Here is a 15713-nt window from a genome sequence, read left to right on the forward strand (position 1 = left end):
AGCCATTTTAGCCGGCGGAAAATATTTTAATAAAAACTTTTCGGTCATTTGTTCCCAAGTAGTGATTAACCCCTGTGGTAATGAATTCAACCACTGTTTAGCTTTGTTTCTCAATGAAAATGGAAACAACCGAAGGTGAATGGCGTCATCAGAAACGCCATTTATTTTAAAAGTGTCGCAAAATTCTAAGAAATTTGCCAAGTGAATTTTGGGATCTTCGTCCTGCAAACCATCAAACTGAACAAATTGCTGTATCATTTGAATTGTGTTAGGTTTCAGTTCAAAAGTATTTGCAGCTACAGCAGGTCTAACTATGCTCGATTCAGTTCTTGTTAAAGAAGGTTTAGCATAATCATACATAGTGCGTGGAGTAGGATTCTGATTAACAGTAATCGCAAGAGGTAGTGTACTTTCTTGGTTTTCAGCCATCTCGGTTATGGTTGAAGTATCGTCCTTGTGCTCTTCCTTTGTGTGTCATAAGCTTCGCCTTATTTCTCTTCGATTTTTGTGAACTGTACGATCGAGCTCACTGTCAAACAGTAACGGTCCTGATAGGTTTCTTCTGGTCATAAACTAGAAAAACCTGTCAGAAGAAAAATAAATGAAGAATTAGAAAAAAGAAAATAAAATTTTCAATTGCAATTAAAGTAAAATGGCTAAAGTAATAAAAATCGAGTGTTCATAATATCCTAGTTCCCCGACAACGGTGCCAAAAACTTGATACGTGATATTCGTGACAGGTTTTAAAGATTTATGAATGAATCACTCTTGAGACTAACGTATTACCATGATTAAGGCAAGTGTACCTATCGAACAGTAGTATAGTTCAGCAAGACCGGATTGTCGAACCCAAGGAACTACAAGTACTAGTATTTACTTCCTTTTTATTATCTAGCCTAAAAATTAAGAGGTTTGATTATCTAAACTAATTATTAACTAAGAATGCACAGAAAGAAAATTTGGGAAAATACTTTTGGGAAAATTCGATTGATTAAGACAATACCTAAGGAAAAATCCACCTAGACTTCACTTGTTATTTGACTCTGAATCAGACGATTTATTCATTTGACTTGATCCGTAGAAATCCCTAAGTTATATTATTATCTCTCTCGAGACTAATAACGTCTAACCCTAGGTTGAATAATTGAAATCTCTTTCTAATTAACACCCTAGAATTGCATTAACTCGATCTATGGATTCCCTTATTAGGTTTCACCTTAATCCAGCAAAATCTTATCACCCTATCTCTAGGCGTGCAATCAACTTCGCTTAATTATTAAAAAGCTACTCTTAGGCAGGGTCTATTCTTCCTCTGTATAAGAGCTTAACTTGAATCAATATCTTGGAATATCAAAACAAGAATTAAGAACACATAATTAAGAACAAGTCAAATATTTATCATACAATTCAGATAATAATAACAAGATCCGTCTTAGGTTTCATTCCCCTTAGGTATTTAGGGTTTTTAGTTCATACTTATGAAAGAAAACATCTCAAAAGCATAAAGATAACAAAACATAAGAAAACCCAAAACTCTTGAAGGAACTTGAAGGGAGATCTTCAGTCTTGATGATGAATCCAGCTTCTGATATGGATCAATCTGCTTTCCTTGAGTAATTCCTTGCTTCCTACTCTGCGTCCCCCCTTCTAGTGCCTCCTCAGATGTTTAAATAGGCTTTAGAATGCCTAAGAGCCCCCAAATTTAGCCTTTTCTGAATAGGGTTATACTTGGGCTCGGCAAGGACATGCCCGTGTGACACGCCCGTGTGCGATTACTCTAGCCCGTGGCCAAGGCTGTTGAATAGGCACAGGCGTGTAGTATACTCGTGTAAGTCGTGCTTCAATCCCGTCAAAGGGACACGACCGCGTGACATGCCCGTGTGAGAAAGTCCAGGCCGTGTTGATTGCCTATGTGGGTCCATTTTCTCCGTTGTTGGTCTGTTTCTTGCCCTTTTTACTCTCCTATGTTCACCTAAATATAAAACATGAAATTAAAGGGTTAGGAGCATCGAATTCACCAATTCTAAGGAGAAACCATCTATAAATGCGCTAAGCATGGGGTAAAAATATGTATAAGTTATAGTTTATCAGTAACCTTACCAATGTGGTGAAAATGAATTAATATTGTGTGATAAACGTAGTATCGTTAATTTACACTAAAATAGTTTTAGACATCAGCCATAGTCTGACTTTAAAAATCCACCAAAAATTGTGGAAATTGAATTAGAGGCTAAATAAAATATGAAATTAAAGCCTAAAGAGTAAAGTTTTATATAGAAGAAATGTGTAAGAAAAAGAGTTTCATATTATGAAATATTTTAATTGTTGTGAGACAAAGTCAGAATGACTTCGAAATCCCCTATTTTGATTTGAGAAAATCATTGAAAATTTTAAAAAAATTAGTTATGAGTTATAATTTATATGTTTAGAATTATTAATGAGTATATTTTCAAGAGAATATACTCAAGGCGCAAGGCGCGGTAGCTCTCTGTATACCCCGGTAGCTCCGCAAGGCGCGGACATGTTTAGGAGGGAGAAACCTCCAGTGGATAAGATTCGAAAACAAGGGGCTGAGGAATTTCGGGCTAGTATAGATGATGACCCAGAAAGAGAAAATTTTTGGTTAAAAAATACCATTAGGGTATTCGGTGAATTATCGTACACGCACGAAGAGTGTGCGAAGTGTGCAGAGTCACTCCTACGAGATTCGGCATATCAGTGGTGGAATACTCTCGTGTCCATTGTACTGAGAGAGAGAATCACTTGGGAATTCTTCCAGGAAGAATTCTGGAAAAAGTATATAAGCCAAAGATTCATAGATCAAAAGAGGAAGGAATTCCTAGAGCTAAAGCAAGGCCTAATGGTGGTGACAGAATATGAGCATAAATTCGTGAGGCTCGGTAAATATGGGCGGGTGTGCATGTCTACAGAAGCCACTATGTGTAAGAGGTTCGAGGATGGTCTTAATGAAGATATTTGAGTATTTGTTGTCATCCTAGAACTGAAAGAATTTGTAATGCTCATTGAGAGAGCATGCAAGGCAAATGAGCTGATAAAAGAGAGGAGGAAAGCGACTATTGAGTCCAGAGATTCCAAGAAGAGACAGATGGGGAAATCACATCAGTCCTCATCTAAAAGATTGAAGGAATTCACTACCCGATCGAATGCTTCAATAGGGTTTTCGAATAGAAATAAAAATCGATAGAACACAACTTCTAGAGCTCAGACCGTTTCTGTCGTGAGTGTCGTTAATTCTTGGCCAAATAGGCCAAAGTGTTCACAATGTGGCAGACGCCATTTTGGCAAGTACCGAGGTAAAGAAAGAGGGTGTTTTAAATGTAGTCACTGGACCAGTTCATCTGAGACTGCCTCGAAATGGAAGACGGAGAGAAAAAACAAGAAACGATGGCAAGTAGTGCCCCATTAGGGGTAGACCACAAAAGAACCCTAGGAGCAGGGCTACTAGCAGAGGTGCACCAAGAGATGCTACAGTAAGGTCTGAGGGCAGAGCGCCTGGAAGGACTTATGCTATTCGTGCCCGCGAAGAGGCAGAGTCTCCAGACATGATTACCGGTACCTTTTTTATCCATGAAATATCTGTTGTTGCTTTAATTGACCTGGGGTCGACCCACTCCTATATTTGTATGGAATTGATACCTCGTATGAGCATGCTAGTAGAGTCTACTGAGTTTGTAATAAAAGTGTCCAATCCTTTAGGCAGACATGTGCTAGTTGATCAAGTGTGCATATATTGTCCTCTGTCTATTAGGGGTCATTATTTTTCGGCTAACTTGATGTTATTTCCGTTCAATGAATTTGATGTAATCCTTGAGATTGATTGGTTGACTGCTTTTAGTGTTGAGTGGACTGTGGGAGAAAAGTTATTGAGTTGAAATGTGAAGATGGGAATGTCCTTCGGGTTGGACCAAATGAATTGAATAAAGCATTTGTGGTGATATCGTCTATGTCGGCTGAGAACTATTTGAGGAAAGGATATGAGACATATATTGCTTTTGTGTTGAATACTCAAGCATCTGAGTTGAAGATAGAATCGGTACCAGTGGTTTGTGAGTTTATAAATGTATTTCCAGAAGAATTACCCGGACTACCACCAGAGTGGGAAATTGAGTTTGGAATCGAGTTGGTACCAGGCATGACACTGATTTCTATTGCTCCGTATAGAATAGCCCTAACAGAGTTGAAAGAGTTGAAAGTACAGTTGCAAGAGTTAACAAATAAAGGTTTTACGAAACCTAGTTATTCACCATTTGGCGCACCAGTGTTGTTTGTGAAAAAGAAAGACGGGTCGATGAGGTTATGTATAGATTATAAACAACTCAATAAGATAACGGTGAAGAACAAGTATCCTTTGCCAAGGATAGATGATTTATTCAATCAGTTGAAGGGAGCCACGATGTTCTCCAAGATAGACTTGAGATCTGGTTATTATCAGTTGAGGGTTAAAGAGCAAGATGTATAGAATATTGCTTTTCGGACAAGGTACGGGCATTATGAGTTCCTCGTCATGCCCTTTGGTTTAACTAATGCCTCGGTGGTGTTTATGGATTTGATGAACCGCATTTTTTGGTCATATTTGGATAAGTTTGTAGTGGTATTTATCAATGACATATCGATTTACTTGCGTGATAAGGGTGAGCACGCGGAGCATTTGAGAACTATGTTACAGACCTTGAGAGATAAGAAATTGTATGCCAAGTTTAGTAAAAGTGTATTTTGGCTTAAGGAGGTCAGATTTTTAGGATACATTGTGTTGGGTGATGGGATTTGAGTTGACCCAAGCAAGATCTTGGCTATTTTTGATGGAAACCGCCGAAGAATGTGACGAGGTTCAAAGCTTCTTGGGCTTGGCCAGGTACTATAGAAGGTTTGTTCAAGGGTTTTCTATGATCGCGACTCCAATGACGAGGCTATTACAGAAAGATGTCAAGTTTGAATGGATAGAAAAGTGTCAACAAAGTTCCGAGAAATTAAAGGCTTTGTTGACCGAAGCTCCAGTGTTAGTGCAACCGGAGTCGGGTAAGGAGTTTGTGATATATAGCGATGCCTCCTTGAATGGTTTGGGGTGCGTGCTTATGCAAGAAGGTAAGGTCATAGCTTACGCTTCAATCCAGTTAAAGCCACATGAGAAAAATTACCCGACGTATGATTTAAACTTGGCTACCATCGTATTCGCGTTGAAAATTTAGAGACACCATTTGTATGGCGAGAAGTGTTGGGTGTTCACTGATCATAAGAGTCTTAAGTACTTAATGACTCAAAAGGAGTTAAATTTGTGGCAACGTTGACGGTTAGAGCTAATAAAAGATTATGAGTTGATTATCGATTACCATCCGGGAAAGACAAATGTAGTCGCCGATGCTTTGAGTAGAAAATCGCTATTTGTGTTGATGACCATGAGTACTCAGTTGACCGTGTCTAACGATGGTTCGATTTTAGCAGAGTTAAGAGCTAGACCAACATTTCTTCAAGAGATCTACGAAACTGAAAAAGACGATGAGGAGTTGCAAGCTGAAATAGCTCAGTGCGAGACAGGGAAAGAATCCAAATTTCGTATTGGTACCGATGGTTGTATAATGTTCAAAGATAGAGTTTGTGTACCCAAGAACAATGAGTCGATCTGGAAGATTTTAGATGAGGCACATAGCAGTTGTTTGTCCATCCACCTGGGTAGTGTGAAAATGTATAACGACCTGAAGAAAACGTACTGGTGGTCGGGAATGAAAAGAGACATTTCAGAGTTCGCTTCCAAGTGTCTAGTATGTCAGTAAGTAAATGTTGAACATCAGGTACCTTCGGGTCTACTTCAGCCTATCATGGTCCCATAGTAGAAGTGAGATCGGATCACGATGGACTTCGTGACGGGTTTGCCATTAACCCCGAAAAAAAAAGATACTGTTTGGGTTATTATGGATAGGCTAAAAAAGTCGGCATATTTTATACCAGTGCGTACCAACTACTCCCTTAAGAGATTGACCAGCTTGTATATTTGTGAGATCGTGAAGCTATACGGGGTGCCCTTATCGATTATCTTGAATAGAGACCCGAGATTTACCTCGAGGTTTTGGAAAAAGTTACAAGAGGCTTTGGGGACTAAGTTGAGTTTTAGCACGACATTTTACTCGCAAACCAATGATCAATCGGAAAGAGCGATTCAGATTTTAGAAGATTTGTTGCGGTGTCATGTTCTTGAATTTCAAGGTAGTTGGGAAAAGTACTTGCCATTGGTTGAATTCACTTATAACAACAGTTATCAAGCAAGTTTGAAGATGGCGCCTTATGAAGCTTTGTATGGGTGAAAGTATCGAACGACCTTATATTGGATCGAGCTTAGAGAGAGTCAGATTCATGGGGTCGATTTAGTCAAGGAGACTGAAAAGAAAGTTAAAGTGATTCGTGACTTCTTAAAGGCCGCCTCGGATAGACAAAAATCCTACGCTGATTTGAAACAAAAGGAAATTAAGTTTCAAGTCGATGATAAGATATTTTTTAAAGTATCTCCGTGGAGGAAAGTCCTCAGATTTAGTAGAAAAGGCAAGTTGAATCCTCATTTCATAGGACCTTATATGGTTACCGAGAGAGTAGGACCAGTTGCTTACCGATTGGATTTTCCACTAGAATTGGAAAAAATTTACGATGTGTTTCATGTGTCCATGCTACGTCGATATATATCAGACCCTTCGCATGTGATTACGCCGTTAGAGGTTGAGATTCATCCGGACATGACTTATGGTGAAGAGCAGGTCAAGATTTTAGCTCGGGAAGTCAAACAGTTGAGAAATAAGAGTATAGCACTTGTGAAAGTTTTGTGGCATAGAAATGGAGTAGAAGAAGCCACATGGGAAACCGAGGAGACTATGAGAGATCAGTACCTGAACTTATTCACCGATAAGATTTTCGATGATGAAAATCTCTAATAGGGGAGAAATGTAACAGCTTGATTTTTGAGGCTAGTCGAAATAGTGGTCTCGAACCACAAATCCGAAGTCTGAGAAATTATTTTATATTAAAATTGAGTCATATCATGTTTATAATAGTGCATGAAAAATTTGGTGAGCTAATTTTAGCGTTTGTGAGCCCAATTGCGAAAAAAGACTAAATCACATAAAGTGCAAAAGTCTTAAATTGATAACTAAGGGTGCCAAGTATCCATGTATCATAAATTTGGGTTTTTTAAAGTGAAATTGGGTCATTAAATAGGTGATGGCCAGCCATGGTAGATGGAAAATGTTGAAAAGTCAACACTAGGTGAAATTTGATGACAGAAGGTGTATTATAATAATACCTAAGCCTAGCTATCATCTTTTTCTTTCATTCTCTTTTTATTCCACCAACTCTTACATCCATTATTAAGGGTTTTGAACTTCAAAATTTGTAGCAACTTATTCCTCTCACAAGTAAGTGATTTTAATGAGTTTTCCTGAAGATTTTTGCATTTTTAGACATTTGAAGCATGAGCTTTCAAATGAGGGGTCTATTTTGCAAAATGATTAAGAGTTTAGGGTTTGAACATGAGAGAATTTAGACTGTTTTCAAAAATTTTATGGAATAAAATGAATCTTGGGTGTCTTATAAACAACTTTTGTGAAAGTTGTTACCATGAAAACACCTATTAGGACTAATGTGCATAAGTTGTAAAATAGATAATAAATGTGTGAAATAGTGGGAATTTGGAGTTGCTATAAGATTCAAAGAGGTTAGGCTAGTCTTGAGAAATTAAGAAATTGAATAAAAATCAATTTTCGGGCCGAGGGGTAAAATGGTCATTTTGCAAAAGTCTAGGGGCAAAATGGTCATTTAACCAAGTTGTGAATTGTTGAGTACTTAGGTTGATAAAGTGACTTAATAAGTGCATTTTGTTATTATAGATTAAGAAATACCGAGTCCGAACCTAGACCGGGGGAAAGCCAAGCAAACCAACTAAATTAGCTAGTCGCCATATTTTGTAATCCGAGGTAAGTTGTATGTAAATAATACGACTACATTGTTAATTATATGTGCTTGAATTATTACAACATAAGTTGCTTGATTATGAAATTGAGAATGTATAATGATAAATGAGATAGTAGAATTTTCGTTGGAACCTTAGGAAGTAAATCAGATATTCATGCCATGACATTTGGGTCATTCGTGTGTGAACTAGTGTAAGACATGTCTGGGACATGCATCAGCCACATTATGAGAGCCAGTGTAAGACCATGTCTGGGACATGGCATCGACATTGAGACGAGGTGTAGTGTAAAACATGTCTGGGACATGCATCAGCTATGAGATGACAGTTAATGTAAGACCATGTTTGGGACATGGCATTGACTTGAGATATGAGCCAGTGTAAGACCGTGTCTAGGATATGGTATCGGCACCTTACCCTATGCTTGAGGCTTATGTAATATCCAGTAGTATTCCGAATGGTTTAACAGTGAGAGTTATGTTCTTAAGCTAAAGAGGAAAGTATAACCGTGTTGTGAGTTGTACAGATACCTAATTGGTATGAATGATATATGAGCTCAATATATAATATGTGACTTGTATGGATGGTAATGAGTAAGTTATGCTTATGCCTACCTTGGTGTTATGAGCATGTTGATTATTGATAAATTGTTGTTGTATACTTACTTATATGCAACTTACTAAGCTGTTATGCTTACTTCCTTCCCTTTTCATTTCCTTACAGTGCTGCCTAACTAGCTCAAGGATCACCGAAAGTCAGAGATATCGATCACACTATCAACTGAAGCATTCAGTATAGTTGGATTTATGTTTTTAAATATGGCATGTATCAGATTTAGACTTTATTATTTTGTGTAATTGAGGTTTGGCCATATGTATTGGCTTGGGTTGAAAACCCTTCAATTTGTATTAAGCCTTGAATGATGGCTAGCATTCATTTTGAATTTATAAAAGATGCATTATCATGGTTGAATGAATGTATATTGTGGCTGATTTGGCTATAGGAATTATGCTTGTTTTGGTATTGGTTGGTATTTTTATAGAACTATATATGTAAGGGTGGCAATGGGGCTTAGTAATAGCCTTATATTGTCCACACGGGTAGGTACACGGACGTGTGTCTAGACCGTGTGTGACATACGGTCTACCCCATGGGCGTGTGGTCCGACCGTGTGTCCCTTACACGTAAAAGATTTCAAGTCAGTATGCATGGTAGTAAAAACACGGACAGAGACACGGCCGTGTGTCTCAGCCATGTGAAGGGAACGACCTAGCACAGGGCTTGTGACTTGGTCGTGTGACCCTTAAGAATTGCTGACGTCAGAAACAAAATGTCCAGGTTTTTGTACATGGGCTAGGACACGGGCGTGTCATGGTCATGTGAAGAACACGGGCCAGAGACACGGGCGTGTTCCAGGCCATGTGAAAACCCCTGTAGGTGTGCATTTAGAATTAATTACATACAGTGGAGAGCATGGGCGTGTCCCTCTCTTGCTTAGGCCATGTGAGACACACGAGCTATCAACACGGCCATGTTGGAGTGCTCACAAGGGCATGTTGCCCCTCCCACACGGGCGTGTGCCTTTGTGGTAAGTGACATTTCTCTATAGTTGGAAAAAGAACCCGGATTGGTCCCGAATGATTTTCGATGTGTGTTTTGGGCCTCGTAAGCCCATATTAAGAATATATTTATAATTTTAAGAAAGTTTTAAATTTTCCAAGTCATGAAGACTCGAAATTGGTTGTAAGTATGAGTTCAAGTTAGGTAATGCCTCGTATTCTGCCTCGGTATAGGATAAGGGTATGGGGTGTTACAGTTTTTCGGCTAACCTTATATTTTTTTTGTTTGATAAGTTTGACATAATTCTTGGTATGGATTGATTAACTACTCATGATGTAGTAGTAACTTGTAGGGGAAATTTTATTAAACTGAAATGTGAAAGTGGTGATATTCTCTAGGTTGAATAAGATGAGTTGAATAGCTCGCCTATAGTGATTTCTTCTATGACCGCTCAGAAGTGTGTAAGGAAGGGTTACGAAGCTTATCTTGCGTTTGTGTTGAATACCCAAGAGTCAGAAGTAAAGATTGAGTGAGTGCCTATGGTATGTGAGTACTTGGATGTGTTTCCGAAAGAGTCGCCCAGATTGCCTCCAAATAGGGAAGTCGAGTTTGGTATTGAGTTGGTCCCTGGTACGACACCTATTTCGGTTGCCCCGTATAGGATGGCACCGTTGGAGTTAAAAGAGTTAAAGGTTGAACTACAAGAGTTAATGGATAAGGGTTTTGTGAGACCGAGTTAGTCTCCCTAGGGTGCTTCGGTACTTTTTTGTGAAAAAGAAAGACGGGTTGATGAGGTTATGTATAGACTATAAACAGCTAAACAAGGTGACTGTGAAGAAAAAGTATCCTTTGCCAAGGATCGATGGTCTGTTTGACCAATTGAAAGGAGCCACAGTGTTTTCTAAGATAGACTTAAGGTCCGGTTATTACCAGCTAAGAGTTAAGGAGTAGGATGTACCGAAAATTGCATTTCGGACGAGGTACGGGCACTATGAGTTCTTTTTCATGCCCTTTGGCTTAATAAATGTTCCCACCGTGTTTATGGATTTAATGAATCGTATTTTTCGATCGTACTTGGATAAGTTCATTGTTGTTTTTATCAATGATATATTAATTTATTCTCGTGATGAGAGTAAGCATGTGGAGCATTTGGGAATTGTTTTGCAGACTTTAAAAGATAAGCAGTTGTATGCCAAGTTTAGTAAAAGTGAGTTTTGGCTCCGAAAGGTCAGATTCTTAGGACACATCATGTCGGGTGATGGAATTAGAGTTGACTCGAGTAAGATCTTGGATTTTATTAAGTGGAAACCGCCGAGGAATGTATCAGAGATTAGAAGCTTTCTAGGCCTAGTGGGTTACTATAGACGATTCGTTAAAGAATTCTCCATGATTGCTACTCCGGTAACGAGGTTGCTACAAAAAGATGTCAAGTTCAAATGGACGGAAAAATTGTAAAAGCCCAATTTTGGGGACTAGTCAGAATAGTGGTCTTGCGACCACAAATCCATATACAAATAAAATATTTTATCATTATTTTGGAATCATTGCATGTTTTTATTAGTGTATGAAAAATTTGGTGGGTTAATTTTAGCGTTTGGAAGCCTAATTGAGAAAAAGGACTAAATCGCATAAAGTGCAAAAGTTCTAAATTGATAGCTAAAGGTGTCAAATAGCTAGAGAATAAAAATTTGGGGATTTTAAAGGGTAATTAGACCCTTAAAAGAAAGCATAGCCGGCCATAGAGTCAAAGAGGAGACAAAATTTTCAAATTTGGTGAGTTAGGTGGCTTATTTTTTACTAAAATAGAAATAAATAAAGGAAGGATGATATCATCCCTTTTTAATCTTCTTTCTCTACCAAAAATTAGCCATTAAAGGGGATTTAAAAGCTTAAAATTTTCAGCAATTTGAAGCACTCTTTGTTGATGATTTTTGTACTTTTGAGACCCTTGAAGCATGAGCTTTCAAAGGAGAAGTCTATTTTGCAAAATGGTTGAAAGTCTAGGGTTTTTCCATGAGAGCATCTAGGGTGTTTTCTAAAATTTTATGGAAGAATATGAGTCTTGGGTGTGACATAAACAACTTTTGTGAAAGGTGTTAGCATTAAAAACACCTAAAGGGAACATTTTTGCATAAGTTGTAAAATAGATGAAAAATGTGTGAAATAGTGGGAATTTGGAGTTGCTATAAGAGTCAAAGAGGTTCGTCTAGTCTTGAGAAATTAAGATATTCGATAAAAATTGATTTTTGGGCCGATGGGTAAAATGGTCATTTTACAAAAGTTTAGGGGCAAAATGGTCATTTAGCCCAATTGTGAATTGTTGAGTTCTTAGGTTGATAAAGTGACTCAATAAGTGCATTTTATTATTATAGATCAATAAATACAAAGTCTGAACCTAGACCGGAGGAAAGCTAAGCAAACTGACTAAATCGACTAGTCGCCACATTTTGTAATCTAAGGTAAGTTGTGTGTAAATAATACAACTACATCACTAATGTATATGTGTTGAATTGCATTTGAATTAATATAGCATGAATTTCTTGATTTTGAAATTGAGAAAGTACGATGATTATAGAACTAGTAGAGTTTCCGTTCGAACCTAGGAAATATATCGGATATTCATGCTGTGACATATGGGTTATTATGGGCTAATGTAAGACGTGTCTGGGACATGCATCAGCCACATTTTGAGAGCCAGTGTAAGACCATGTCTAGGACATGGAATCGGTATCGAGACAAGTGCTAATGTAAGACATCTTTGGGACATGTATCGTCCTCCAAACGTAAGTCAATGCAAGACATGTTTGGGACATGCATCGGCTACGGGATGATAGTCAGGGTAATACCATGTCTGGGACATGGCGTCGACATGAGATATGAGCTGGTGTAAGACCGTGTCTGGGACATGGCATCAGCACCTTACCCACATTTGAGGCTTAATGAATATCCGGTAGTGTTCTGAATGGTTCAACGGTAAGTATTATAACTTTAAGTTAATGAGCATGGTATAACTATGTTGTGAGTGGTACAGGTACCTATTTGAAATGTATGAGATGTAAACTCGATATATGCTATGAGATTTATATGGATAGTGATGAGTAAGTTATTCTTACCCCTACTTTTCTGTTATGAGCATGTTAATGAATAGTAAAATCGTTGTTGTATATTTATTTATTTGCAACTTACTAAGCTTTATGCTTACTCCCTCTCCTTTCCATTTTCTTATAGTACCGCCTATCTAGCTCAAGGATCAACGAAAGTTAGAGATATCGATCACACTATCAATCGAAGCATTTAGTATAGTTTGATTTATATTTTTGAATATGGCATGTATAGGGAATTAGTCTTATGTTTTGTGTTAATATTAACTTGGCCAAATGCTTTGGCGTGGGATAAATTCCTCATTTTGTATTAAGCCCCAAATGATGGTTAATGTTTATTTTTATTTGTATGGAATGAAGTTATTTTCATGGTTGAGTAAAATGCGCAAATGGAATGTTGTCTATTGTGGATGATGTGGTTGCTTGAGTTAGTCTTATATTGAATTTGGTGGTTATTATGTAGGTTGTGTAAGTAAGGGTGGCAAAGAGGCTAGGTAAATAGTCTTATATTGTCCACATGGGTAGACACACGGGCGTGTTGTCTAGCCGTGTGTCCCGTGCACGTAAAAATTTTAAGTCAGTATGCATGATAATAAACACACGGGCAGAGAAACGACCATGTGTCTCAGCCGTGTGAAAGGCATGGCCTAGCACACGGGCGTGTACCTTGGCCGTGTGATATTTTGGGGTTACTGATGTTAGAAACAGAATGTCCATGTTTTTGTACAGGGGCTAGTACACGGGCGTGTCATGGCCGTGTGAAGGACACGGGCCAGGCACACGGGCGTGTGCCAGGCCATGTGAAAACCCTTGTAGGTGTGCATTTAAAATAAATTCCACACAAGTGGAGGATACGGGTGTGTCCCTACATTGCTTAAGCCATGTGAGCCACACGGTCCATCGACACTACCATGTTGAATTGGCTACACGGGCGTCTGCCCCTTTCACATGGGCGTGTGCCCCTATATCAATTGACGTTTTTCTATAGTTTGCAAAAGTACCCAAGTTGGTTCCAACTGATTTACGATGTGTGTTTTGGGCCTCGAAGTCCCATATTAAGGATATGTTGATAAGTTTGAGAAAGTTTTAAATTTTTCCAAGTCTTAGGGACTCAGAAATGGTTGTAAGCACAAGTTTAAGTGAGGTAACACCTCGTATTCCGTCACGGTGTAGGATATGGGTATGGGGTGTTACATTTAGTGGTATCAAAGCTATGGTTTAGTCGGTTCTAGGACTAACCTGGTGAGAGTACAAGTCTAGTTATACATGCCATAATTATATATTGATAGTGTGACGACTTCTGACCATTATAAATTGTATTTTCATATAGTAAATGGATCCTGATAGAGCTACGGAGGATGATGTGGAGAGTAACGCATCGGCTCCTGCCGATAGGGCCACGCTAGTTGAGAGTGAGCACGTGACTATGGGCCAAGGCGGAGGGGCTAGGGAACCTATCTCTGAATGATGGATGCTTGGTACACAGAGTTCGTCCGTGCGAACCCAAACACTCCAACTTTCCCACCTCCTCCGATCTCTCAGTATGCCCCAGTAGCTCTGCAATGTGCGGACATGGTTAGGAGGGAGAAACCTCCAGTGGATAAGATTCGAAAACAAAGGGCTAAGGAATTTCAGGCTAGTATAGATGATGACCCAGAAAGAGCAAAGTTTTGGTTGGAAAATACCATTAGAGTATTCGATGAACTATCGTGCACACCTGAAGAGCGTGTGAAGTGCAGTATCACTCCTACGGGATTCTACGTATCAGTGGTGAAATACTCTTGTGTCTATAGTACTGATAGAGAGAATCACTTGGGAATTCTTCCAGGAAGAATTCTGGAAGAAGTATATTATCCAGAGGTTCATAGACACGAAAAGGAAGGAATTCCTAGAGTTGAAGTAAGGCTATAGGACAGTGACAGAATACGAATGAGAGTTTGTGAAACTCAACAAATACGTATGGGAATACGTGTCCTTAGAAGCCGCTATTTTCAAAAGGTTTGAGGATGGTTTAAATGAAGATATCCGAGTGTTTGTTGGTATTTTAGAGATAAGAGAGTTTGTAGTACTCGTTGAGAGAGCATGCAAAGCAGAGGAGCTAATAAAAGAAAAGAGGAAAGTGGATATTGAGTTGAGGGATTCAAAGAAGAGACAGATGAGGAAATTACATCAGTCCTCATCTAAAAGATCAAGAGAGTTTACTGCCTAATCGATTGCTTCGGTGGGGTTTTCTAATAGAAACAAGAACTGGCAGAACGCAACTTCTAGAGCTCAGACTACTTCTGTCGCAAGTGTAGGTTGTGCTCGGCAAAATAAGCCTGAATGTTCGCAATGTGGTAGACGTCATTTTGGCGAGTGCCCAGGTAAAGAAAGAGGGTGTTTTAATTGTGGGTTATTGGACCATTTCATCCGAGATTATCCCGATTTAGAAGAGGGAGAGAAAAAGAAAGAAGTGAAGGCAAGTAGTGCTCCATTGAGGGGTAGACTACAAAAGAACCCTGGGAGTGGGGGTAGTAGCAGGGGTTCGCCAAAAGATGCTGCAGTGAGGTCCGAGGGTAGAGCGCTTGCGAGGACTTACGCTATTCGTGCCCATGAAGAGGCATAGTCTGTCGACGTGATCACGGGTACCTTTTCTGTTCATGATATATCTGTTGTTGCTTTAATTGACCCGGAGTCGGCCCACTCCTATATTTGTATGGAATTGATACCTCGTATGAGCATGATAGTAGAGTGAACTAAATTTGTGATAAAAGTGTCCAATCCCTTAGGAAAACATGTGTTTGTAGACCAAGTGTGTAGAAATTGTCCTTTGGTAATTAGAGGTCATTGTTTTCCAGCTAACTTGATGTTATTGCCGTTTAATGAATTTGATATAATCCTTGGGATGGATTGGTTGACTTTTCATAGTGTTGTAATGGAATGTAGGAGAAAAGTTATTGAGTTGAAATGTGAAGATGGAAATGTTCTTCGGGTTGGACCAGATGAGTCGAATGGTTTGCCTCTAACAGTAACATCTTTGACTGCTGAGAAATATTTGAGAAAAGGATGTGAGGCATATCTCACCTTTGTGTTGAACACTCAGC

The 15713-nt window shown here is 38.8% G+C and overlaps 1 protein-coding gene across 1 annotated transcript; it reads left to right on the plus strand.

The window, feature by feature from the left end:
• Positions 1–13963: 13963 nt before the first annotated feature.
• LOC107959766 (uncharacterized) lies at positions 13964–15235 on the plus strand. The gene is made up of 4 exons (XM_016895934.1): positions 13964–14042; positions 14117–14265; positions 14459–14529; positions 14869–15235. The coding sequence occupies exons 1-4, from the start codon at positions 13964–13966 to the stop codon at positions 15233–15235; spliced, it is 666 nt and encodes a 221-aa protein (XP_016751423.1).
• The last annotated feature ends 478 nt before the right edge of the window (positions 15236–15713 follow it).

This window comes from Gossypium hirsutum, chromosome A08 (assembly GCF_007990345.1).
Source record: "Gossypium hirsutum isolate 1008001.06 chromosome A08, Gossypium_hirsutum_v2.1, whole genome shotgun sequence".
NCBI lineage: Eukaryota > Viridiplantae > Streptophyta > Magnoliopsida > Malvales > Malvaceae > Gossypium > Gossypium hirsutum.